At 43.4% G+C, this 26451-nt stretch overlaps 1 protein-coding gene across 1 annotated transcript in view; it reads left to right on the top strand.

Moving 5' to 3' along the window:
* LOC130854289 (uncharacterized) overlaps positions 1 to 26451 on the top strand; it is a 91848-nt gene that overhangs the window by 60326 nt on the left and 5071 nt on the right. Inside the window, exons 14-17 of the mRNA XM_057736997.1 lie at positions 9947 to 10079; positions 10806 to 10957; positions 13867 to 14021; positions 26116 to 26174. Coding sequence (XP_057592980.1) covers positions 9947 to 10079; positions 10806 to 10957; positions 13867 to 14021; positions 26116 to 26174 — 499 coding nt within the window. The remainder of the gene's footprint in view (positions 1 to 9946; positions 10080 to 10805; positions 10958 to 13866; positions 14022 to 26115; positions 26175 to 26451) is intronic.

Raw genomic sequence — 26451 nt, 5'->3', positions numbered from 1 at the left:
TCAGTTATATAACAATTCCACACTGGAAAATATGACATGTTTATATGAATTCAATCATAGCTAATGATATAGAAGGGTTTATAATTTACATGATTTGGAAAATGACTAGCTAATGTCTGGTCCGCTCTTCTGAGCTCTCCAGGCCCATGGAGAGTTCTGGGAGAGGTGACCAAAACGTTCCCAAGGAACCATCTTTAACCTGGAAACAGTGAGGTGAATCACTGGGTTATAATGGTACATCCAAGAGAGCATGATGGACTCGCCACAGGTCTGGCTTAGCTATTGCAATGATACAAAATTAGAGTCAGCCATGGTTTCTGCTTTCAGTGTGGGTGGAGGAAGACGATCAAGTAGCTAATGTACACCGAGTAAGGGGCAGTGAAAGGCTGAGCTGCGTGCTCAGGTCCTAGTCACAGTAGGTTTCCAGTAAGAGAGATACGTGTGTCCTAGAGGAGCTGGACAGGTTTGTGGACAAGGAGGACCTCAAAGCGTGGAGAGGTGTGAACAAGGGCAGAGCAGGGAGCGATGGGGTGCGGAAGGCTGGTTGGAGATGGCCTGTTTTTAATCAGTGCTGCACATGGGTTATCATGAACTATTGTAAAATTACATGCGGAAAACGGCTTGTTCCCCCACGAGGGAAAGGGAAGCAGAAGTGGTTTCCTCGTGCTTGAATGATATTTTAATAGCCTAGAATTTGTCAGACACAAGTTGCTTGACCTTGTTTAGGTGGAGTCAGTGGATAAATGTATTGACTTACAGACCTCCGTCACCACGTCTTGGATTCCTAGAAAGGAATCTGTCTGTGACCACCATCTTCTGTCTGATAATTACACTCCAGCCATTCTGTTTCTTCTCAGAATTTCACAGCTGGTCGGGGAGCTCTCTCTCTCTCTATGCATTGCCCCGAGAACAATGCCGTGATCTTTACAACTTCTATACATTCTTCTTAATCAATATTTCCCTCTTCTTACAGGACTCCCCCCCCACCTTTTTTTAACTGGGACTAGCATAGCTCTACTTAATTAGCTCTATATTTTAGGACAGAACAGGACTAAGTTAATTTTCCTTTTATATTTCAATGTGTCTGGATGGGAGGAAGAGAGCAACGGATGTCTCCTTTTTGGACTTTGGTGCTAAAATAAATAATAGCACAGACACATAGGCGTGCACAATTGTACTCATACTCAAAGTACTTCACCAGGTTCGTCTGGAGCCCCCACCATGTAGGAGGAGCTCTGCTGGGAGTCCAAGTGCTGGTGTGGCTACAATGTAGCTCTCGTCTTCAATGAGTTCATTCCACAGTTAATCCAACTATAGACCAGATTGTGGTTTAGTTCTCCTTAGTGTTTTAATTTTAATTGTCATATCTCCATGACAATGCCTGTCTCACTACATCTATCTTCCAAAAGATTTATTGAAGGAGCTAATTGACTTCCATTCTCTCAGATTCTGAGCAGAAAGGGTGGGTAACCTGACTGAGGTGTTACAACCTCAGTTTTGAATTCTGACGTGTTAATTCACTACTTACAAGGCAGTTGTAAGTAGTACCTTATGGCAGTTCCAGTTAGCTATTTGAGGACATGTATTTAACTACTTGGTTGAAATTTCTTAGCATAATCCAGGAATTTTAGGTTTCTAAGAAAGCAAGAGTGAGTCTTTATGGTAATATTTCCTTGTAAAACGACTAATTTCTGCTGCTGTAAATCAGCAGGGGGAGCTCAGTGGATGAACTTTAGTTTCTATTGAAGCCATTCCTAAAATTCTTTCTATTCATTCAGAAAATTAAAACAAATGCTGAATATTTCATATGATAGGGACACTGCTGTTCCTTAAGCATTTTATTTATTTGCTTGTCCTAAAGGGGAAATGAATGTATGTTTCAATGAAAAAATATTGTGGAAACTCACCCTTTTCCCCCCACATGTATCCCAACAGAAGATATGGCTTTGAACCTCAATATCCTTGCATTTTTTTCTCAGTCATGCTGACTTTTTTTTTTTTTAATAGAATTCACAATTGGCAGCTTTGTCTCAGAGCTAAAGCAAAAGTCAGGGCTTTGGGTTTTTCTTTTTTTTTTTTTTTAATAGAGAGGTATACTAAATGAAGCTTCAGTCTGAGAGCCAAAAGGAAATACTGTTTTCAAAAAGAGAATGGTTGGTTCTATAATGATCAAAGGCTACCTTCTGTGAACTGAGAAAATCTATAAAGTCTGCCATTATTAGGACATGTGCCATGAGGGATTTTCCCTCATTGATAATGATGAACTGTTTATAGCTAATAGTGATGTGTAATGAGAGCACTTCCGGGACTTTACTGTTTGGGGGAGCCAGTGCTTCTGACACATGTTTGTTGAAATTATTCCTAGTATCCCAAGTTAAAATGGGTGAAAACTTGCTTTTTTGCTTAACGTTTAGATTTTCAGGAGGGACTACCTGCCTCATTTCGTGGTGCTCTGGCAGTTTGGGGTCTAGTGGTAGATTTTTATATCATTCAAAATTTGAGAGTTTTTTTCCTTGATTACACTTTAGGTACGTCTTTGGAGGTATGACTTGTTATTTCAGCCACAGCGATACACATTAAGCAATTGTGCTAGCTAGCTTCCAAAATACAGATATAAATTATTAATCCAAGTCATTGAATTGATTCCAGGTAAGAGATAGGTTGGAGCCCAAATAAAATGGCTTTAACTGAATACTGTTATATAGTAATTAACTTTGAATATTGAAAAAAGGAGGGGGACCACCTGAGATGGTGGCGCAGGAAGATCCTAAACTCACCTCCTCCCAGACACACCAAATCTCCAGTTGCATATCAGAGGAACAATTCCCTCTGCAAAACCTCTGATAACTAGCTGAACTGCCCCTCCAAACAAAGTATGAAAGGACCACATCAGGCCGAGTAGGAGAGGCAAAGATGCAGGTAGCCAACAACCCTAACTCTGGCATGGCATCCTTCAATAGGGAGGGAACTCACAAGTCCAGGGCTTCTCCTAGAGGAGCTTCTCCTAGACCTGCACAGAGAGATGAGCCCCCAAGACATTTGGCTTAGGAAACAAACAGGGCTGGTTTTCCTTTTAAAGGACCTGCATGTGATCTCACTTGCCTGGGACCCAGCACAAAAGCAGCAGTTTGAAAAGCACCTAAACTCTATGTGAAGGGGATTCATTTGCTAGTCTTAAAGCATCTAGTGGAGGGGCAGGGGACAGTTGGGACTCTCCAGGGATGAAGGCACTGGTGCACACCGTTTTTGTACTCTCCCTCTACCCTGCTAGCACAGGCAGGAGTGTGTGGACATGGCAGCTTCCCAATTCCCTACTAAGGCCTGCAGCGACAAGTGCTCACAGCACTGTCCTGCTGCCCCACAGAAGCAGGCAAACACAGGTGATTGTAACACTCTTACCACTCCCCATTGGGGCTGGTGAACACACACACACACACACATACACACACACACACACACACACACACACACACACAGTCATGACATCTGCCTGATTCTTTGCTAAAGCTGATGGGCACCCACAGACAAGGCATTTTCCTGCTGCCTTGCTGAAGCTAGGAAGTGTGTCCCTCTCCCTGTGCTCTCCAGCTGCCTTACTAGAGTGGCAGGTATGTGCAGTCCACACGGGGGACAGCTCTTGATCACCTGGCCCTGGCAGCCAAGGGGGTGGCATTCCTGGGCTCCACAGGATTGTCATAACTGGAAAGACAGTTCTTAGGGGGCTTCACTCCCAGGGCACTGCACAGACAGCAGACTAAAACCACCCTCACCCACTCTTCCTGTGAAAGAGGGCTGTTTACTTGTTCCGGAGCTTCAGCCTGTGGGACAGGCTTCAGGTCTGCTGCACATCTAGAATCTGCAGAGGTGCTCTCAGGGAACATGAGCAGGGAGACATCATCCTTGCTTACTCCTTGGCCTTGCTACACCGTGACAATACCTCCCAGAAAGGAACTTGTAAACTCACCCAGGGGACATTTCCAGATCTCCTGGTCTGGAGGCCAGCAGTGTTTATTGTTGTGACCCAACAGGACTAAATATATTTGCATACAAAGTAAGCTGCTACCTCAGCATCTGAGTTCCAATCACCTGAAACTAGGTGCTAAATGAGATCCCTCCCTTGGAACACTGACAGGTCTTGGCACATTCTCAGCAACAGGGACCTATAAAGAAAAACCAGGCTACTCAGACAATCACACAAGTCTGAGAGACAACCAAGAGCTAAGACAAGCTGGAACAATAAGGTCCATCACCTACACAAGGCCACTCCTTCAATACTGGGAGAGGTAGCTATCTCACCCAATACAAAGACACAGAGAATCAAGCAAAATGAGGAAAGAAGAATATGTTCTGCATGAAAGAACAAGATAAAAACTCAGAAAAAGACCTTAATGAAATGGAGATAAGTAATCTACATAATAAAAATTCAAAGTAATGGTCAAAAAACATGCTCACTGAATTTGGGAAAAGAATTGATGAATGCAGTGAGAACTGCAACAAAGAGGTAGAAAACATGAGTACCAAACAGAAGTCACAGTGCTTAAGAATACAACAGTTGATCTAAAATATGCATTAGAGGGGTTCAACAGCATATTGGATGAGGTAAAAAAAAATGAATAAGTTGGAAGACAAAACAATGAAACTCATTCAAACTTAGAAGCAAAAAGAAAAAAGAATTTTAAGAAGTGAAGATAGCAAGACCTATGGGACAACATAAAGTAGGATAGCATTAACATTATAGGGGTCCCAGAAGAAGAAGAGAGTAAAAGGGACAGAAAACTTCTTTGAAAAGATAGCAGTTGCAAACTACTCCAACCTGGGGAAGGAAACAGACATTCAGGTCCAAGAGGCCCAGAGAGTTCCAAATAAGATGAATCCAAAGAGATCCACACCAAGATACACTAAAATTAAAATGTCAAAAGTTAAAGATAGTGAGAAAATCTTAAAAGCAGCAACAGAAAAATAACTTGTTATACATAAGGGGAATCCCATAAGACTTTCAGCAGAAATTTTTCAGGCAAGGAGAGAGTGACATGATATATTCAAAGTGCTGAGAGGAAAAAACTTTCAACCAAGAATACTCTATCTGGCAAAGTTATCCAGAATTGAAAGAGAGACAGAGTTTTCTAGGCTAGCAAAACTATAGGAGTTAATCACCACTAAACTGGCTTTATAAGAAATGTTTTTTTTTGTTTTGTTTTGCTTTGTTTTGTTTTTCTGTTTTGTTTTTGTTTTTTTTTAGCTCTTTATTGGAATGTAATTGCTTTACACTCTTGTGCCAGTTTTTGAGGTATACCAAAGTGAATCAGCTGTATTTATACATATATCCCCATATCCCCTCCCTCCCATGACTGCCTCCCACCCTCCCTATCCTGGCCCTCTAAGTCATCACCCATCATCAAGTTGATCTCCCTTTGTTATACAGCAACTTCCCACTAGCTATCTATTTTACATTTGGTAGTGTATATATGTCTATGCTACTCTCTCACTTCATCCCACCTTCCCCTTCACTTCCCTCCCAACCCCGTGTCCTCAAGTCCATTCTCTACGTCTGCATCTTTATTCTTGCCCTGTCACTGGGTTCATCAGTATCATTTTTTTAGATTATAAGAAATGTTAAAAGGATATCTTTAAGCTGAAAAGAAATGGCACTAATTAATAATAAAAAAACATATGAAAGTAAAATCTCACTGGTAAAGGTAAATATATAATGGGTTAATCATCGATAAAACTAGGATGAAGATTAAAAGACAAAAGTAGTAAAATTAACTAAAGCTACAATAATTAGTTAAGGGATACATAAAATGTGAAATTAAAATGATACATAAAATGTGACATAAACCAAATGTCGAGTCAGGGAGTAAAAATGTAGAGTTTTGAAATGAGTTCAAATTTAAGTTGCTAAGTAGCTTAAAATAGACTGTCATATACATAGGATGTTATAGTGAACATCACAGTAACCACAAAGCAAAAACCTAAAAGAGACACACAAGAGAAAATGAGAAAGGAATCTAACTATAACATTAAAGAAAGTCATCAAAACACAAGGAAAGACAAAAAGAGAAGAAAGGAACAAAGAGGGACTACAAAAATAGCCAGAAAACAGTTAACAAAATGGCAATGATTACATACCTATCAATAATTACCTTAAATGTAAATGGACTAAATTCTCCAATCGAAAGACATAGAGTGGCTGAAAAGAAAAAAAAAAAAAAAAGAAACAAGACATCTATATGCTGCATATAAGAGACTCATTTCAGATATAAGGACACACATAGACTGAAAGTGAAGGGGTGGAAAAAGATAATTTATGCAAAAGAAATGAAAAGAAAGCTGATGTAGCTGTATTCATAACAGACAAAACAGACTTTAAAATAAAGATTGTAATAAAAGACATGGAAGTGCATTATATAATGATAAAGTGTTCAATTCACCAAGAAGATATAACATTTTTAAATATATATCTACCCCAAACAGGAGCACCAAAATATATAAAGCAAATATTAAGACCTAAAAGGAGAAATTGACAGCATTGCAATGACTGTAGGTAACTTACATCAATGGGTAGATCATCCTGGCAGGAAATCAGTAAGGAAAAATTAGCCTTAAGTGACACATTAGATCAGATGGTCTTTATAGATGTATATAGAATATTCTGTCCAAAAGCAGCAGCATACACATTCTTCTCAAGCGCACATGGAGCATTCTCTAGGATAGATCACGTTAGTCCACAAAACAAGTCTCAATAAATTTAAGAAGAATGAAGTCGTAGCAAGCATTTTTTTCCAACCATAATGGTATGAAACAAGAAATCAGATGAAGAAACAAAGCCTGGAGAGTTTTGGAGGCTTGGCTGAGTCACCCAGAGTTAGTAGCCTGAAGGCTAGAGCCCCTCCTCCTCACCCTTGGCCTGGTGCTCTCTCCAAGTGACTGGGCTGCCTTTGTAGCATGTGTTACATGTGACTTGGATAAATTGACTCATATGAAATAAGAACTCTCTAGAAACTTCTTGATTCTTCTGGGCCTTTGAATTGAAGTGAGGCATAGATTTTCATATATTTGTTATTATTTTAAAATTAGTACTACTAGATGTGAGCTCTAGGCAGTCTTGAGATTAGCTAAACTGTAAGAAATTGCTTTATTTATTTATTTTTGGAAGTTTTAAGGCATCTTATAAATATTTCTAATTCCTTTTCACTTTCAGTTACTTCTTCACTTCAGGGTTCTAGAAAGAACCGCAAAAGAGAAAGAGCAAATTCTGAAATGCAGTAAGAAAAATAGTTTGTTTTTGAGGATGTTCTAGTTCATGAACAGCAGGAAGCACCAGCTTCCTTTTCTCACAAAATCTCCAGTGAAATGTGTAATTTCAAAAGACTCCAGCAGTTTACAGAAACATTCTAAAAGTTGTGCCAGTTTATTTGAACCAAAGATAATTTCATGCATTTAATAGCCCTCAGTCAATTGCAATTACTATACTTGATCCTCCTTGTACAACCCTTGTAACAAATAGAGTGTTATCACAAGGAACATCACAGAAATAAGGAGACTGAGAAGCAAGCTTTGACTCTGTATCTGCTTTGCAACAATGCTTGGAGTGTTCTCTGAGGACACCTTTAAGCCTTATTCTCTTTTCATATTTCCAACTCCAGAAAGAAAGCACCAATACTGGCATTGGTACTTACACCTCCACCCCCAGTACCAGATCTCATAGAACACCGTAAACACTTTAAGTGCCCTCAAAATGTGTTGGTGACTAGTTGCCTTTATTAGTTGTATTTTTAAAAAAGCATTGGACAAATTGAATACATAATAAGAGTAAAAGTATTTTTTCTTTTATTCAAAAAAGGCTTGTGATATTTCAGAGTAGGTTTTCTCAAAGCATTTTCCTCAACTTTTCTCATCCTAGTACATTCTGTATTTTTTATCCAGTGTCCAGTGATAACTAGTCACAAGGATGTGTTTGTTGACTTTGGCTATATATCATTTCTCCTCCAGGAAAAGATAAGATCAAATTTAGGATTAAATAATACATGTGAAGGGTGTTTCATACAACAAAATAGGATATAAATATAGATGGTGGTAATTGTTGTTGGTTAGTAACTGCATTTAGTCTCAATCCTAACAGGCAGGAAAGGAAGATGTGGAGCTTGGGCCAAGGAGGAGGGAGGCCAGCTCACCCTGCCCCCCTGGGTGGATATGCCCCCACCACAGTGATGGCCCTCGCTCCCACCTGCCTGGACCTGATCCTTCCCCCATTGGGTGTCCTGGTTGGCATTAAAGATAGGCCCTAAGGACTACAGGGTCATCTCTGAGGGGCAAATAGGGAGGACATTAATAGAAGAGGCAAACCCATGGAGAGGGGTTAGGACAGTGCTGGGCCCTGCAGTTTAGAAAAATGAATATCCTTTTCCTTATGTGTTCCTGTCTGATGTTATGAGAGATCAGAATGCGAACCATCTCACAGAAAGCACGCAAGTGTTTTATGACTAGGAATCTAGGTGCTGAGAGCTTTACTGGGGATGGGATTAGCAAAAGAAAGGTTAGAGGATAGCTTTGGATTCCCAAGACTTTGGAGGTGTCTTTTTTTCTGAAGTTAGGGGTTTGTATTTGTTTATGAATCTCTTGACTGGTGAGCTAGAGAATTTGGAGTGCGGCCCAGAAGAGAGGGGGATGCAGGAGGATCTACTTCATGTTGACTCAGGGTAGGAGAGGCAAAGGAGGCCTTGTTCTGTCTTCCCAAATTGTACTGGCTGGTCATCCAAGTAGAGTCAGGGGGGACTGGATTAGTTTTATTTCCTGTGTTGGCAAATATCCATTTAACTTTGTTATTTATTTAATTATTTATTCAACACACAACTTTGTGATTGTGCCCTGTGGAAACTTGTAGAAGTCACAAGATGAGTAGAACTTGGTCCCTTCCATCAGTCAGTCAGATACCAGGTGTTAAGTCACAGTCATGAGTGAGTAGGTTGCAAAGGATCACAATGTAGGGTCACCTAACCAGACTGGGGGCCCTAAGAAGAGGTTACACCTGAGCTGTGTGATTAGATTCGACATGGTGATGAGTCAGAGGAAAGCTGTTCTAGGCCAAGGTTCAAATGTGTGTGAAGATTCTGAGGTGAGAAGGCAGGTGGCTAGGTTGGGAAACCGTAATAGGTCAGTATGACCAGATTATAGGGGGAAGAGGCTGCCAGTGCCAGGGATGAACCACCTGGGAAATGGTGGGGCCTCTCCTAAGGCCAGGGGGCCAAGGAAATACAGGAGGACAGAGGCTTATTTAGGAGATGAACTGGTGGAGAACACTTGGTCCACTGTGATTGGAGGAAAGGCAGGTGATTGTGAAATTCCTTCAGGAAGTCCTCTGCTGAGACATGAAGGGATGGGTGCCTTCTTGTGAAATAGGCACCAAAGGAGAAGAGCTCCCATGGGTCTACTGAGGGTCAGTGAGCAAGGAGGCCAAGGCAGCTCACCGCACCAGGAAGGGCTGTGGCAGCTGAGGGCTACAGTCTGCAGGTATCATGAGCACATTTATAAGGCACTGGAAATGTACAGAAGTCTGCTGGGTGCTGCTATGGTGATGAAGATGAACACAAAATCTCTTTTGGGGTCCCTCCTGTAGATTGCTTTTTTAGCAACTGCTGTAAGTAGAATTGAGAGCTTTGAATCAGACAGAATCCATTTCAAACCTCCACATCTCAATTTTCTTATCTATAAAGTTATAAGAAATTAACTAATTTAATTGGTGATGGTTAAAGGATATAGTTAAAACACATCACTTAGCATAATACCCGGCAAATAATAATTGCCTAAAAAGCAGCACCCACTGCTGGTACTGCTAACAGCCCCAGGATGCATAGTATGTTCCCGCAACCCTGGGTGTATTTTGAATTCTGGGTTCTGTGGGGAATTGGAAACCACACAATTTGGTCATTGTTCCTTCTACTCGCAGGTGACCATGCAGCATATGAAGAGCAAGAAGACCCTGGATTTTGCAGCAAATGTGTGGTTATCTCGAATCCAAGCAGACAGGGACGTTGTCTGTGAGCTTCCTGTGGTGGAAGGAGGACAAGCTATTTTTCCATGTGTGTTATCAATCTTCGGGAGTGTCTATTGCATGTATAAATGTTTTATAGCTGCTTAGATTTACTTCTGAACTATTTAGTTACGGAATACTTTGTTCTACTTCTAAGAGAGCTGTTTGACACATTGAGAAGTGACTTTTTCAGCATCACAGTGTGAGTCCCTGGTGGATCTGGGATTAAACATAATCTTAAAAAGATCCTTATGGTCCAGGTACAGTCACAGGGGCTGAGGCTACGAGATGGAAGAAGTCATGTCTGCATCTCATCTGGCTTTGCCTGGGGCCACTTGGCCACCTCGTGTCACCACTTCACTTTTGATATATTTCCTCATCAAACCTTACATCATTTTAAACTTTAAACATCACGTACAATAATATTGTCACCCTTGCCAATAAAATACTAACCATGGAATATCCTCCTATGTCATACATAAAGGAACAGCTTTTTGTTTTTAAAAAAAAGGATTTTATTTGTCTTTCTGAAAAAGCTATTTGCTTTTTCAAGGTATTTGCTTTTTCAGAGCATTTGCTTATGGTGTAAAAATGCCCATTTTTAATTAAAATTAATAATTGAATAATCAAAAATCTCTCCATAGATACAGAAAGTCCAGATTAGAGGAGTTCTCATACAATGATTTTTATTGTACCATGGCATGTGGGTCTGGGCTCTGTCTGCATGAATTCCCAGGTGATTAATTTCCTGTTTATCTCCCCTTTGCTTTGTCAGTAGTGAGATACATTGTTGACGTCCATACTGGGCAACTGAAGCGAGCAGAAACCGAGTCCAAAGTGTCCCTGTGTCTCTACGGGGAGAGGGGAGACTCTGGCCTGAGACTGCTGTACAAGTCCAACATGCCAGTAAAATTTCAGAGAGGACAGGTGTGTCTTCACAAATAACTTTCCCGTGTTCTTAGTAATGTCTCCAAAGGTTTCCGTGCATGATTGAAAGTTGAAAAGGCCTTGATATCCTTCAAGTTTTTGTTTTAGAATGTCTTTAGCACAAGCTTTCCTGACCTGACTTCCTAATGTGCTTTGTTTTAGAAGTTTTTCTTGAAAGAAAAATGGGACACATTATACTAGCAATGAATAATAGAACAAAGAAAAAGACATTAAAAATGAGTGATAGGGTAAGAAAAAGAAAAAAATTAGATTATATCAGGGAAAAATATATGTGAACATACCCTGTTGGCATTGGGAAGTACAAAGGCTTATTCTAAAAGGTCAAGTCATAGAAGGGCCATTATAGGATATTTCATAGGGTAACATACTAGCCTTTCTTTAAAACATCTTGAATGGAGCCAACTATATTATTCTCATATCTTAAAGCCCTTCGGAGTCCCTTTCGTCCCTTATGTACATGTGAGTCCTTCCATATCGTAGATGTTTGAAGAATTACAGTGATGTATATAGTCAATCCAGTTAATTTTCAAAATTTTGTTATATATAGAAAAAAAAGTGCTGTTTGGGGGGCTGAGATTAAGATAGGGATTATGTGAGGGTATATTTTCAAGAAAGAAGACTCCTAAACCAGTTTGAGAGTGCTATTTCTCAGGCCTTTTTGTAATTGAGGTTCATAAAATATTTCAAGACATCAGAGCTCTTAAAGCTCAGCTCAGCCTTTTATTTGTCACTGCAGATTACAGAGAAGCCTTCATCACAATGAGAGAAAAAAACCAAAATTACACCTAATTTTGCTGTCACAAGTGAATTAATTTTGAGCGGAAACATAGTTTTAGGTGCTGTGATATTATTATTAACATTACACCAAGTGATCAGTGAAGTTATCCCCTAAAGTGTCCTCCTGGCTCTCCGTTAACCCCAGGTGCTCTGACCCTCCCACCTGGTGGTCCTGCTGGGGGGTCTGCCTCTGTGGCACCCTGTGGAATAACGGGCTAAGGTTTCACAAGTCATCTTCGTGGTGAATCATCTTCAGTTCATCACCGTGTACAGCATTTCCCAGAGAGTGGGCAGGGTGTACTATAGATTGAAATCAAAATTGAACAGGGAGTATAATTGCAATCAGTGTATGAAAACAGTAAAAAGTATAGTCTAGTGCTGTGTTTTAAAGTTTAGAATCAGAGATAGAAGAGATTTTCTTCCCTTGTTCATTTTAGATTTTTCTATTCTTTTTCTCAATGGATGGAATGTAATGGAAATGCCAGATGGTTTTGAGAGTTCTGCAGTGAGAAACCGTGGCAACGGTCCTTTAGTTTATGGCCAGAGTGATTGCACACCAGCCACAGCTCACGTCCTTGGCCACTGCTGGGCTGCTTGTTGTCATTTTCTCTACATAGTGTCCAGCTGTGTAATCAAAAGGCAGCCACACACACCAGACCTAGTTTAATTCTGTCTTCAAAACCAAAGGTACTTTAAGAAACAAGAAGAAACCAGAAGGCTGATTCAGGCAATCCTTCTTGACCTTGAGGTGTCCTCATTTGGATTTGCTTCGAAGCAGAACATAAGGCTGGGGTACCTGATCTGGGAGGGCATCCCAGAGTGGTGTGAAGGAGTGGGAAAAGTGAAGAGAAAGGGAGAAAAGCCTGCGTGGGGACAGTACTGTGCTGTGGCCGCAAGGACTCCTTGCTGGAGACCTTCAGAGAAGCCCTGCGGACACCCCACCGGGGAAGCCCTCAGGAGAAGCATCAGTGAGGCGTAGGGGTCGAGACAGAGAGCTGTCAGCATGCCTGCATCCTGGATCCACAGTGGTCCCAAGGACAGTTGTATCTGCCACCCCAGGTGACATGTGCCAGGAAACCTCTCTCATGAAGCACAGTGGGGATGCAGAAGGGTGACAACAATGACGACGAAACTGTGCGGGGACACCAGGAACACGCACAGCCTTTCCATCAACAACAGTTGACAGCCAGGTGTTGCAACCTTCAAATACCAAACTGAAATGCACCCTGGTAGCCATGCAGGCAGCTGTTAGGACAGCCTGTGCCACACGGAAGCACAAGCGACACTGGGCTCGCACTTTCACCACAAAGTAGTGGAACAGTTGTTAACAGTCAACTGTTACTTCTGGGAACGTCTCAGACTTAATTAATTAAATTCCTGACCCTTCCCTCCGAGGATCTCTGGTGGTTTATTCTCAGCAGGAAACTGAGGATGTAATGTGTGAGGAGTCCTTTCTTTTCCAACCAGCACAGCACCTACTTTATGTCCCACGTCTCTGGAATCCTCAGTGAGTTTCTGACATGATAAAATGACTCTATTTAGGAATCAAGGTTCCAAGATGCTCTTTCAGAACAAACCCGAGAATTTGCTTCATGTCATTTGCAGCAGAGGTGTAGGAGAGGATTTATTGGAGAAAGAAAGGAGGGAGAGAAGGAAGGAAGAAAGGAAAGAGGGGAGGGAGGGAGAGAAAGAGGGTTTGTTCCTCCACACCTCAAGGAAAACCAGCATCACTGTGCTATTAGGCCCGATGGTTGCCACCTGACCACCTAGCAAACTGCATCCTGGGGGCAGGAATCTAAGCGAGAGAAGAGCCCCAGGCTGGAGGCCTTTGCATAGGCTTTGTTTATGTGTTACACTGGACACCAGTACAGTGGAGGAAATAAAACTCCAGGAGAGAAAAAAGCATAGCCAGAAATACATCATTAATACATAAAAAAGTAGTTTGCTGATTTTTCTTTCCTTATTACCCCGTTTGGTGCTGCCTGTAGCAGCACTATCTCTGCGCCAGTGTCGTGGGGCTCTGGGCACGCCTCGGGCTGTATTATTGCCTGCATCTGCCTTGTGCTGGACTCACGCTTTCTCTGGGGGGTTTTTTCTGTCCCCGGCACCAGGTTGATACGTTTCAAGTGGAAGCAGTGTCGCTTGGGAAACTGCAGAAGGTGCTGTTGCGCTGCGAAGCCTGCGACAAGTCTCAGTACTGGTACTGCGAGAAGGTGGTGGTCAGGGAGCCAGGAGCTGCGACCCCATGCATCTTCCCCTGTGAAAGGTAGCGCTGTCCCCAGGCTGCGCCAGGAGAGTGCACTGTAGTGTGTGTGTCAGTGTGTGTGTGTGTGTGTGTATGTGTGTGAGTGTGTGTGACTGTGTGAGTGTGTGTGTGTTTGTGTTTAAGTGCATGGAATTGTGTCATTTCCCCAGTATCCACATCATGCATCACTCATTGACTGTTTAAGTAAATAATCTATTGCTAAGCATTGTAAGGAAATCTTATCTTGTAATTTCTTGTTATTTCAACATGCTTCATGGCACAAAAGGACCAAAAGTTTAACACTGGAGATTACTACCTAAAATGTGAGAATATTTGTTTAAATGTTAGTCTCTTTACATTACTAAAATGGTAGTGTTCTAATAATTTCATACTGAATTAAGGAGAATTTTAGAGAGAACTCTCAGGACATAAGACAAAGATGGAAACCTAGACAACTCGGGCTTTCCCTTGAGCCTCATAAGGAAAAAGCCACAAGCAACTCCCTCCATTTCTGACCTGACCCTACAGCCTTGAGGTTAAGCCTTGCTCTCTAGATCCTTTCCTTTCTCAAGGAAACCCTGCTTCAGCCGGCCAGGGACGAGGATGGGGCCCAGACGCATAACAGGACAGGTTTCTCCATGAAAACCCAATCTATTGTGGACCCGGAGTGAGAATCCTTGGGCTCTGTTTTGAAATTCTGGACCTTCAGAGTTGGGGACTGCCCCAGAGCCTTCTTTCCAAACAGATACTCAACAGGCAATGAGGCACAAACAGGGGCTTTGGACAATTCAAGGGGACAGATTTGGAGATGCTAAAAGCATCACAACTTTAATTACTGAGCAAAAAGTGGGGCAAAAAACAATGTCAGTTCAACTAAAAATACTCCAAAACTACAAAGACAAAGGTGGTTGGTGGGGCTGCGGTGAACCAGCGGTGGGAACCACGGCAGACTCGGCAGTTCTTCCCCTGGTAGGCGCCAAGTGCGGTCAGTTCCTTGCTCAGCGTTCCTGGTTAATTCGTCCCCTCCCCTGCTGCTGCTTCCTCCACCCTCATCAGTGTCTTTGTTCCCCAGCCTGGATCCGAGTCGTCTTCTGATGGTCCTGGTTCTTTCTGTGCCACTCGACCCGCTCACGGCTTCCAGGCTGATTGTGCTTGGACACTTGCTGTACTAAGCTTCACTAGGACTCCGGTTTATCTTTTCCTTTTTCATGCTTCCTTTGCCCTATTACAGCTTCTGTTTTCTAGCACTATATTGTATAGTTTTGCCCCAAAATTTTTCAAGGAAAAATGTGGGGGAAAATACTGTTCCTAAAGCAGTGTTTGAATTACATTATCCTCCTGTTCAAAAATCTGTATTAATCCCCATTGCCAATCAAAGCCAAAAACAAAACCAAAACCCTCATGATCTTTCCATTCAAGGCTTTACACCAGCTGACCCCATTTCTTTCCCCTCCAATTTGCTTTTCTGACTGTCCTCTTGCAGATCTCAGTGTGTTACCTCTGGCCCTCAGGGCGTGCCACTCTCCATTCAGGGTGCCCTTCCCTGCTCTGCTCCATGTCCTGATCCCGCCCACCCTGTTCCCATTCAGGTTCTGCCACTCACGTGAGCTGATTGTCCTGAGTAGCAATGTGTCTCTCTCCTCCGGTGCTTACTCAGAACTTAGCGCAGCACAGACACTCCGTCTGCTGAGTGGCAAGTGCACTGAAGAGGCTCCAGCATCACTCCCACCCCCAGCACCAGGCACCCTGGGGGCTGGTGGGCAGCTGTGTTTATTCCCCACATCAGAGGGGGTGATTCATCTAGCGTTTTCTTCTTAGGTTCTTAAGTTCTGATAGACTTTATCACATTAATGCAGCTGATTAATTTATTTTTATTTTTAATTTTTATCAAAATATAGTTGATTTACAATGTGTTAGTTTCAGGCTTACAGCAAAGTGATTCAGGTGTATATATATATATATTTTTTTTCTTTTTTTACATTCTCTTCCATTGCAGGTTATAACAAGATATTGAGTATAGTTCCCTGTGCTATACAGTAGGTCCTTGTTGGTTATCTATTTTATATATAGTAGTGTGTATATTTTAATTCCAAGCTCCTAATTTTTCCCTCCCCTTTCCCTTTGGTAGCTGTAAGTTTGTTTTCTATGTCTGTGAGTCCGTTTCTGTTTTGTAAATAAGATCATTTGTATCATTTTTTAAAATGCCACATATAAGTGATATCATAATATTCGTCTTTCTCTGCCTGGATCACTTCACTTAGTATGACCATCTAAGTAGGTCCACCCGTCTTACAGCTGAGTCCTTCTGCCTGTGAAATCTCCTGGAGATAATTTAGATTTGTTCATCACTGTTGTGCCTACCCCCCCCGCCCCCACCACTGGGGCTGCCCACCACATCCCCCCTGCCCCCAATATCACCTCCTGCACTCCCTTAGCTCATGTCTGTACTGTGCCAGTGTGGCCTTGTCTGGAAGGAAGGGACCTAAGTAACAGCTTAACTTAGCTTCAGTGGGTTGTGGCTGAAAAAACTTTAATGATAAAATACGTTAAGCAACCGAAAGTAACATAACAGATACGTACCATCTTGACATAACAGGCTGATATTCCATGTTCTGCACATCGTGGTACGTCCTGAGGAAATGGCAGCCAGCGCTCACTCACACACCACCTGATGAAGAAAGCGAGCTGTGGCCATCCTTCCTTCCTGCCTGTCCATCTAGAGACAAGGCAGGTCCTGCTTCCTTAATTCTTAAAGAAGTAGAAGAGCAGCGGCACCAAGATTAACTCTCAGGCACAGCATGTCTTTTCTACAACAGAAACAGACTGCTCTGCAAGCCACTCGGGGTCTCCTGTGCCATCAGAGCCTTCTCTCTGCGCGTGAAGGGTCAAGGACAGCTTCCCTGTGCGGCAGGTGCCAGCCTAGAAGGCTGCTGTGACGGGCGAGGAGACTGGTGCTGTGGCAGGACCTGGACCTCCTGATCTCCTCTCACCCTGGGGGGGGGGGGGGCAGCCAAGCTGGGCTGCTGAGTGCACTCATTGCGGGAATGAGTTCTGGGGCACAGGCAGCAGAAATGCTCAGGGGTGCACTTCAGAGAGGAAAGGAAAGAAAATCTCAGTCGTGTTCCTCGAAGCTTCCTCAAGGGCAAGAATTTACAGCACAGCTGAACTGGGGCAGAGAGAAAGCCCAACAAGGGTTTGTTCCTTTTATGAGTTAAGGGGGGAGGCTTGGCCAAAATACGAAGCCCAGCAACAGAGAGAGGACATTTCTCCTTCGAGGATTTGCATCTCCTCTTCCATTGAAGACCCACTTCCTTATGCCTTTTTTTATTTCTATACCTGAAGATTTTATTTTTCTGCCTTTTGTGCAGAAATGTAGATAGAGCAATACAGCACTGCATTTCTACCTCTTATACATAAGGCTTGGAGTGAGCAAAGTTTGCATTTGCATCAGGCAAACATTCAGCCAACTCTGAATTGAAGTAAACATTCTTTTTTTTACTATTTGTATTAGTTTCCTATGAATGCTGTCACAAAACACTGCAAGCCTGGTGGCTGAACACAGCAGAACCCTATTCTCTCACAGCTCTGAAGGCCAGAAGTCTGAAATCCAGGTCGGCAGGGCCCTGAAGTCTCGGCGGACACTCTTTCCTCGCCTCTTGTGGCGCTGCTGCTGGGCGGGTGCTGCCGCAGCCCTTGGTGCTCCTGGGTTTGCAGCGGCCTCACTCCAGCCTCCGCCTCCGTCGTCGCGTTTATCCGTGTGTCTCTGCGTCACTCTCCTCTTCTGATACGGACCCTGGTGCTGAGGGCCGACCCTGCTCCAGTCCGACCTCATCTTAATCCGTTACATCTGCAAACAGCCTGTCTCCAAGTACGGTCACATCCTGCGGCTCTGAGTGGACATCAGCCTGGGGTGGCACTGTTTAGTGCAGGGTACTGCTCGAGTGGACCCCACGATGCACTATCCACCGCAAATTTATTAGCGTTACAGTAGGGACCTCTAGACTTTTCCGTTTGTCATCAAAGTTATGGTATTGTGTACACATGCCTGTATATGTGTGTGTGTAGACCTTTAGTAATGAAATCATTTAAAAGAAGTTAGTATCTACCTTTTAATAGGAACAGTGTCATTTATGAATATGTTCATTCACCCACTTGACCCAGAAGGGTCTAGATTTGCAGACAGTTAGCAGCAAAGTCCTGCAGCCTCGTGACCAGGAAGCCCCCAGGGCCGCCTTCCATTCCTCCTGACTGGTTTGGGAAGTGGCATTGACGTGAGCGTGTGTGAGCAGGTTGTTTGAAATAAAGCTACCTCGGGCAATTCTAAGTAGGAGGGGATTTACGGGTGCAGGAACTGGAAAGTTAAATACAAATAAATGATGTCTAAGAAAACTACCTGACTGGACTTGTCAGGGCAGAGCCGTGCGACCAGCTTTGTCCTCATAGTGATAGGTGGGGTGACCCGAGGCATTTTGCCCTGAGGAGGGAGGACGGGCAGCTGCATAGTGGACCCCAGGGCTGAGGTTGCAGCCAACACTTGTAAAGTGTTCCAGCCTCATTTCTAGTCAGGAGGCTTTTTTTTTTTTTTGAGAAAGATTGAGATCATTTCCTTTATGTAAAAATGGAAGGAAAGAAGACTTGAGAAGGTGTCCTCTATGCACAGCACAGACCTTTAGCATGTCCGGGAAACTTTCCGCAGGTGGATTGCTGCCCCCACCCCAGGCATTTCGTGATCCTCTCCGCCTTGTTACTAATTGTTGGAAAGAGGGTCTGTTGCGCCATTAAGATAACGTACCTCCCTGCAGGCATTTGAGGCAGGCGTTTGAGCAGAGGTGGGTGGGAAGGCTGCCCCCCACCCTTGGGCTGGCTCTCTGTCCTGCAGCTGGAGCCAGCCTTGGTCACATGTTGGGGCTGTCAGGCCAGGAGGCTGCAGATGGTTCTTCTCTGCCCCTGGGCAGCTCCAGGCCCTTCTCCTCTGGTGCTGCACCATCTGAGCTCGCCACTCCTGCTCCTCCCTGGTGCCTGGAGCCTCGCAGGCTCTCATGGTGTCTTTACTGGGAATTAACAAAAGCGGCATCCCCTCTGCCCGGAGCCCTCCCCGCAGCCTCGGGTTGGGCAAGTGCTGCTTCCCTGTAATCCTTTACCAAAGCACTAACCTGGTACTTCCTCATCACATTCTGTGTTCATGTCTAGCCCACCTCTTCCTACTCTCAGGTCGATTGGCTTCTAGTTTTACATTCAGCCCCCACCACATTTCCTGGAATAGAATAGGTTAGAATTGCACGTGTGTTCAACTAAACCGACGCACATGTGTTCATGAAGATACCTAAGCCTGGGGGAAATCACATGAAAGGAGGGACTGGAAATTAGAACATGGACTCTAAAAGCTTTAAATATGCCCCCACCCCTTTTTTTTATTCCGGATCATAATAACTTTTTTTCTTTTTTTTTAAGGACTTTTATTGAGATACAATTGACATACAATAAACTACATATAAAGTGTAAAATTTGATATCCTTTTTTTATTAGTAATATATATATGGCAATCCCAATCTCTCAGTTCATCCCCCCACCCCACCCCTGCTTTGCCCCCTTGGTGTCCATATGTTTGTTCTCTACATCTGTGTCTCTGTTTCTGCCTTGCAAACCAGTTGATCTGTACCGTTTTTCTAGATTCCGCATATATGTGTTAATCTACGATATTTGTTTTTCTTTCTGACTCACTTCACTCTGCATGACTGTTTCTAGGTCCATCCCTATCTCTACAAATGTCCCAATTTCATTCCTTTTTATGGCTAATATTCCATTTTATATATGTACCACATCTTTATCCATTTGTCTGTTGATGGACATTTAGGTTGCTTCCATGACCTGGCTATGGTAAATAGTGCTGCAGTGAACACTGGAGTGCGTGTGTCTTTTTGAATTATGGTTTTCTCTGGGTATATGCCCAGCAGTGGGATTGCTGGGTCATATGGTGATTCCATCTTTAGTTTTTTAAGGAACCTCCATGCTGTTCTCCATAGTGGCTGCATCAATTTACATTCCCACCAACAGTGCAAGAGGCTTCCCTTTTCTCCACACCCTCTCCAGCATTTATTATTTGTAGATTTTCTGATGATGCCCATTCTAACCGGTGTGAGGTGATACTTCATTGTAGTTTTGATTTGCATTTCTCTAATAATTAGTGATGTTGAGCAGTTTTTCATGTGCCTCTCGGCCATCTGTATGTCTTCTTTGGAGAAATGCCTATTTAAGTCTTCTACCCATTTTTTAATTGGTTTTTTTTTTTTTTTTGATATTGAGCTGCATGAACTGTTTATATATTTTGGAGATTAATCCTTTGTTGATTCGTTTGCAAATATTTTCTCCCATTCTAATAGTTGTCTTTTCATCTTGTTTATAGTTTACTTTGCTGTGCAAAAGCTTTTGTTTCATTAGGTCCCACTTGTTTGTTTTTATTTCCATCACTCTAGGAGGTGGGTCAAAAAAGATCTTGCTGTGATTTATGTCAAAGAGTGTTCTTCCTATGTTTTCCACTAAGAGTTTTATAGTGCCTGGCCTTACATTTAGGTCTTTAATCCATTTTGAGTTTATTTTTGTGTATGGTATTAAGGAGTGTTCTAATTTCATTCTTTTACATGTAGCTGTCCAGTTTTCCCAGCACCACTCATTGAAGAGGCTCTCTTTTCTCCATTGTACATCCTTGCCTCCTTTGTCATAGATTAGTTGACCATAGTTTATCTCTCGGCTTTCTATCCTGTTCCATTGATCTATCCTGTTCCATTTCTATTTTTGTACCAGTACCATATTGTCTTGTTTACTGTAGCTTTGTAGTATAGTCTGAAGTCAGGGAGTCTGATTCCTCCAGCTCTGTTTTTTTCCCCTCAAGATTGCTTTGGCTATTCAGGGTCTTTTGTGTCTCTATACAAATTTTAGGATAAAAGGTTTAAGTATGTCTTAATCTCACTGTCATGTGTAAACAAAATTATCACTGAATATTCATTTGTAAGTATTATATAGTACCAAAGAGTGACACTTGGAATTAGCACAGGAGTTAAAAAAGAAGTCTGAGGTCCCACTGGTATAAATATGTAAGTAAAACATGCTTAATTTCAGGATGTCTCAGTCTGGAAAAACTGAAGTTACTGGTTGGTCAACCGCCATGGGGACCTCTCTGCCTTCACTGTCTCACAGGGGAGGTGTGTTTTCTATGCTTCATCTCTGAAGCTTCAAGCACTAGCAGGGCTGCATCTTGATGCAAGAGATTCTTGAACAGGAGTAAGACTGATGGTCACCTCCCCACCATCCCACCATGATTGTTCACAAAGCAATTTCCTTGCTTGATGGCTTTGTGCCAGCTCTCAAGGTTATTCCAAGAAAATCACACAGGAAGGTCCGTGACCATAAGGGGTTGTAGTCAAAGACCTCCAGTGTCTGTGGGGCAAACCTACAGCAGAACACAGTAGGTGCTCAGGTAGTATGTGCTAAGTGGTCGAATGTGTGAGTGACTCATAAACTAAGTCCTACACATCTCAGGGTGGAAGGCATCCCATGTGCAGAGGGTCAGGGGAAGACCAGGGGCAGCCCTGTGTAAACAGCACCCTTCTTTGGCACAACTACACTTGACAAGGGAACTTGCACACCTGGGCCAGCCATGTGTGAAGCTTGGTGCCAGGTTTAAGATGAATGCTCCCCTCCTGCGTCCCCGTCAACCTCTCTGGGCTTTCTTCCCAATTCTCCCCATAGAGGATGTTCTGCTTCCTCCCTAGACATTCTCCCAGGCCTTACCTCGCAGGTCTTAGCTTGTTTTATTCTTTCCTCTGCTTACTGAGGAAATCCTTGTCCTTCAAGGCCCAGGGTAAAGTGCTGTCCATGCCATGAAGCTTTCTCCTCTTGTCCAACCAGAAGGGAGCTTATCTTTGCTCTCTTGGAAGTTCTCCCACCTTTACTGAGATCTCTGCGTGGTACTGACACAGGACGGCAGCCACTGTTGCTGTGAACGCCTTTGTCTCACATACTAGATGATAAGCTTCCTGAGGGCAGGGTCACTCACGTACATTTGTTTTTATTGTTCATCATGGTTTCTTACACCAAGTAGGGACTTGGCCAGTATTTAAAGAAAAAAGGAAGGAAGGAGGGAATGTCAGGAAAGGAGGGAGGAACTAATTGAAAACACAATGGAATCCCAGGTTGGAAGAAACCTCAGAGGTCACTTAATCTGAGTTCCCTCTGTAACATCCTCAGATGTGTCATTAAAAATTGTTTATGTATTTGTTTACTTTCAAAATAGTTCAGCCCATGTACAAATGATTTTATTTTCCATTTCCGGGAAAGGAGGGGAAATGATGAATAACGTAGATGAGAAAGGATGCTGAAATTTTGATAAAGTACAGAAATATAAAATACTATTTTTATAGGGGAGAGAGAATAATAAAAATTATCATGAGACAGAGAGCAATCATTTAACTTTACTGATTTTTTTTTCCTGAAAGAGGCCACTATTAATCATTTCTTGCTGTTCTGAGCATGTATGTGTGCTGCTGCAGGTTTCTGTGCTCTTCTTTGTCAGCTTGAGCCATTCCTTGGGACGAAAGTGACAAGTGGTGTTGGTGGAAGCTGACAGAATGAGGCGCAGGCATGACTCTTGCTCATTTTTCGGATGGGGGTGGAGACACAGAACCTTCGTACAAGCATTTAGTGTTTCTTCTGCCATTTTCAATACGAGTGAGTGGTTGCCAGACCTGAAATGTATCTCAGGCAAAATCTAATCTCTACCACCTTCTTATGCCCCCCACCCCCACCAAAGACAACCCATGTGTCTTAGGGCCGCATCACACAAACACATTCCATGGCTGTCTGCTTTCATCATGAAAGGCTAGAGAAATTTTGTTTGTTTCTGTATTTGTGTTTCCTTGTTGTCCCAGTGAAAAGGAGCTCCCTGTGGTCTGGGGCGATTGAAGTGAGCTTCTGCTGTGGCTGCATAATGTGTATGGTGTTCTTGGGCTAGAAACCTCCTGCTGTTGGTGTTTTGATTCCGTTCCTTCACTGTCACCCTGGCTCCCTCCAGGCTCACTGCTCCAATACTCCCATCTGTGCACTGACTTTGTGGGGCTATTCATGTCCTGATGTAGAATTTGGTTCACGGTCCTCAATGACTGGCCTTGGCTAGTTCACTCAGCTACCTCTGCAGCATATGACCGGGTAGAAATTGTAGGATGGGTGCAGACATGTGTGGGCAGGTAGATAGAGGCACATACAGAAGAAAATATGTGTGTCCTACAAATGACTCTCATCTAGAGCAGCTAAAATCTATCCTGTTCTGTTCGTTAGAAATGGTCCACAAGGAAAATCTGATGGCAATATGAAACTATTTTTTAGGAATTCCATAGAAATGATGGCCACCGAAAGGAATTAAGAGTTAACAGTTCTGATGATTTCAAGTGTTTAAGAATCAAAACCTGGAGGCATGGAGAGGGAGTTATTTTCAGTAGATATCTAGTGCTCAGAGGTCTCTGTGGCTTTCAGGACCAGAATGTTGCTTTAGTCCAGTAGTTTCTGAAAAAACAGAAATCATAGAAGAGATTTTCCATAAGTGGACTGAACAAAAGACAAGACTAGAGTATGATTTTTTAAATGTTAATCGGTCAGTCAGTAAACCCTGGTTTGGTTGCAAGGATGAGAAATTCATTAAAGCTAATTTTAGAAATGGCAGTTTTGAAAGTGTCTGTCATGGAATCCAGCTTTAAGAAATAAAGCTCAACTTTGTAAACTAGAGAGTCAGCAGACAGCCAGTCACTCTCTGGATTTTCAAGATGTCTCTTGATTCAAATCTCCATCCTTCTCTCTGGAGACCATCTTCTTCTGGAATGTTCTTCTCACCCATCTCTTTGGCTTACAGCTGGCGCGGGTTCCAGAGCACTGGCTGGTCTTGACAACACCGGCACTGTGAAGCCTCCTTGGGCAGCGTGCTTGGATCACAGTTTCTGTGTGTCTTATTAGGTCAAAATATTAAGAGAGAACATCTGATTAACTAATCTCTCCTGCAGTCGGCTAGGATGGGAGGCAGGTCCTCTTGTACAGACCTTGCTCTCCAAGGCTTATTTCTTTATGAAACATCTGAAAAGGGGCTGGGGTGGGGGATGGCAATCACCTGAATTACATCTGCTGTGATGCCAACTGTGTGCAAGGCACTGTGTTTGGCAGAGAGAAAATATACTAGTAACTGGTGTTTACTGACCATTTATCACATGTCAGCACATGTCAGAGGATAAATTTAAATATGTATGTTTAATCCGTCATCCTTATAGTGTAGGTAGATCATTATAATTTACAAATGAAGAAATTGAGGCTTGGAGAACTCAAGGACGTGGGTCAGCCATCGGGGTCAGAGCCTGGCAGTCTGACTCCACATCAGATCCCGAGCCTGTGTTCTTACCCACGAAGATGACCTCCTTTGTCCTGGCCTATGAAGGAAGCTATGGAAACAGTCGTCTAGCTGCAAAGATGGATACAGGGCAAGATAGCATAATAAGGGGCTAAATAAATGCATAAAATAAATGATATGTTATTAGATTCCAGAGGAGGAAGAGAAAGAATGCAGTGAGCTGAGTGGTCAGAAGGAAATGAGGTCTCTCCTTGCCTTTGAAGGGTGCAGAGAAGAGCAGTCCCGACAGCTGAGTAGGATGTGTGAGCTCACAGGCCCCCTTTCAACCCCACCTGTGAGCATCCTCCAGTGATTTCAAGGCCAGTGTGGTCGAGTAAGTCCCACAGCTCGGCCTCTGAATTCCTTGACATTCTCAGGTCCGAGGATCCGCCCCCCGTCCCCACTTCAGTGATGCCCACGGCCCTCCTCCCCCCACTCCACCCTGCCGTGTCTTTCCCAGCAGCCTCCTATGCCTCCGCCCCGCAGTATCTTTTCTCCAAGCCATCACGTTCCCTCATGATGCTGTCCTCTCTCCCCACAGTGCCCTCCTGACCTTGCTGCCTGTCAAGCACCTGCTCACCATCCAGCTGTCAGCTCAGTCAGCACCTGTTTGTTGAAGTGTGTTTGTTCTTCACTCTCTGTCCTTCCCCATTCTGGCCACTCAGAGATGGTCTGTCCCTTTCGCTGCTTCTGTAGCTCTTGCAAGCATTTCTTACATCATGCACCACACTGCACAGTCACACCTTTGCACGTTCCTCTCTTCTTTTACACTGGAAGCTCCTTCTGCTCAGGCTCCTTGTCACTCTTGTTCTTGTGTCTGAAGCACTTAGCAGGTGCCTGGCACACAGAAGGCTCTTGCTGAATGTCTGCTGCCTGGGTGGATGGGTGGAAGGTGTGTGGGATCACCATCCTGCGGTTACTGTGGGATAAGGTCACATTCATGTACCACTTAGTGGGACAAGCAGTGTTTCCACATGGCTATTCCTTGCAGCCTCACCACAGCTCCGAGGCAGGGAATCTAGTCAAGGAGACTGAGCTTCCAGGGGGTCACATTGCAAGGCCAGGAGCTGTGAAGCTGGTTTTCTGAGCTCATGTTGCTTTCTTCTGCACATGTTGCTTCTAACACGGAGGTTGGGCTGGCTTAGGGGGATACGTCCAGGATGAGCTACTACTCCCCGTAAGCACATTTCTTTTTTGGAGATGCCAAGGAAAAGCAACTAAAGGAAGCTATGTGAAAGCAAGACAGAGACTCCACTTGGGATGAACTGAAATAGTGGCATCTACCTTTCTGTGCCAGGTTCTCTCAGACAGAGGGGTGGCCACTCTCTGACCGAGTCGGGGGTCAAGCTCAGAGTCTCAGGCCCACCCTTGGCCTCATCACAACCCTGTCGTGAGCAGTGACCCGCTGGGGGCCTGGCTGCCTTTACCAGTGCTCATGCACAAGGAGTGAGCAGATGGCCAGCAGGCCTAGCAGTTCAGACGTTTTATTCTTCAAACCATAGTTATGGTATCATTTTCCCACAGTAATGAGTACACCATAGATTGGATTGTGTTTAACTTTATGAAAAGCTATTCCTATAGTTACCTTTTAACTTTCAAAATTAATGCAGAATCAAACTTATTGTAAAAATGGAGAAAAACAAAAATTAATTTTCTCTCCTTTTTTCTTCCTTCTTTTTTTCTTTTCCTCAGATGGCTTCCCTTTATGTCTCAGGGGATAATTCATTCAGAAATCGAACTTTATCTTCAAGGTGAGGATTAACGACAGCTTCAGTAGAAGAAAGGACAAGATGATTTTCATACAGCTGACATCCCGGGACATCCCCAGGTGCCCCCAGGGTGTCCCCTTCGGTAGCTTACCCTTCGCATCAGATTTCCAGTTGTTCCTCACAGTGAAAGTAGAAGCATGTGTAAGGTGTGTCTTGGCAATGCAAACACCACCCATAAGTTAAAAATCAACCCAAGGATTTGCTCCTGTGTAGGAGTTAAAGTCACCCTTTATTTTTTTTCTCCCACTTATAATGTCAT

Source organism: Hippopotamus amphibius, chromosome 5 (genome assembly GCF_030028045.1).
Source record: "Hippopotamus amphibius kiboko isolate mHipAmp2 chromosome 5, mHipAmp2.hap2, whole genome shotgun sequence".
NCBI classification, from domain to species: Eukaryota; Metazoa; Chordata; class Mammalia; order Artiodactyla; family Hippopotamidae; genus Hippopotamus; species Hippopotamus amphibius.
Note: the sequence above shows the minus strand (reverse complement) of the source record. Positions and strands in the feature narration are given on the sequence as shown.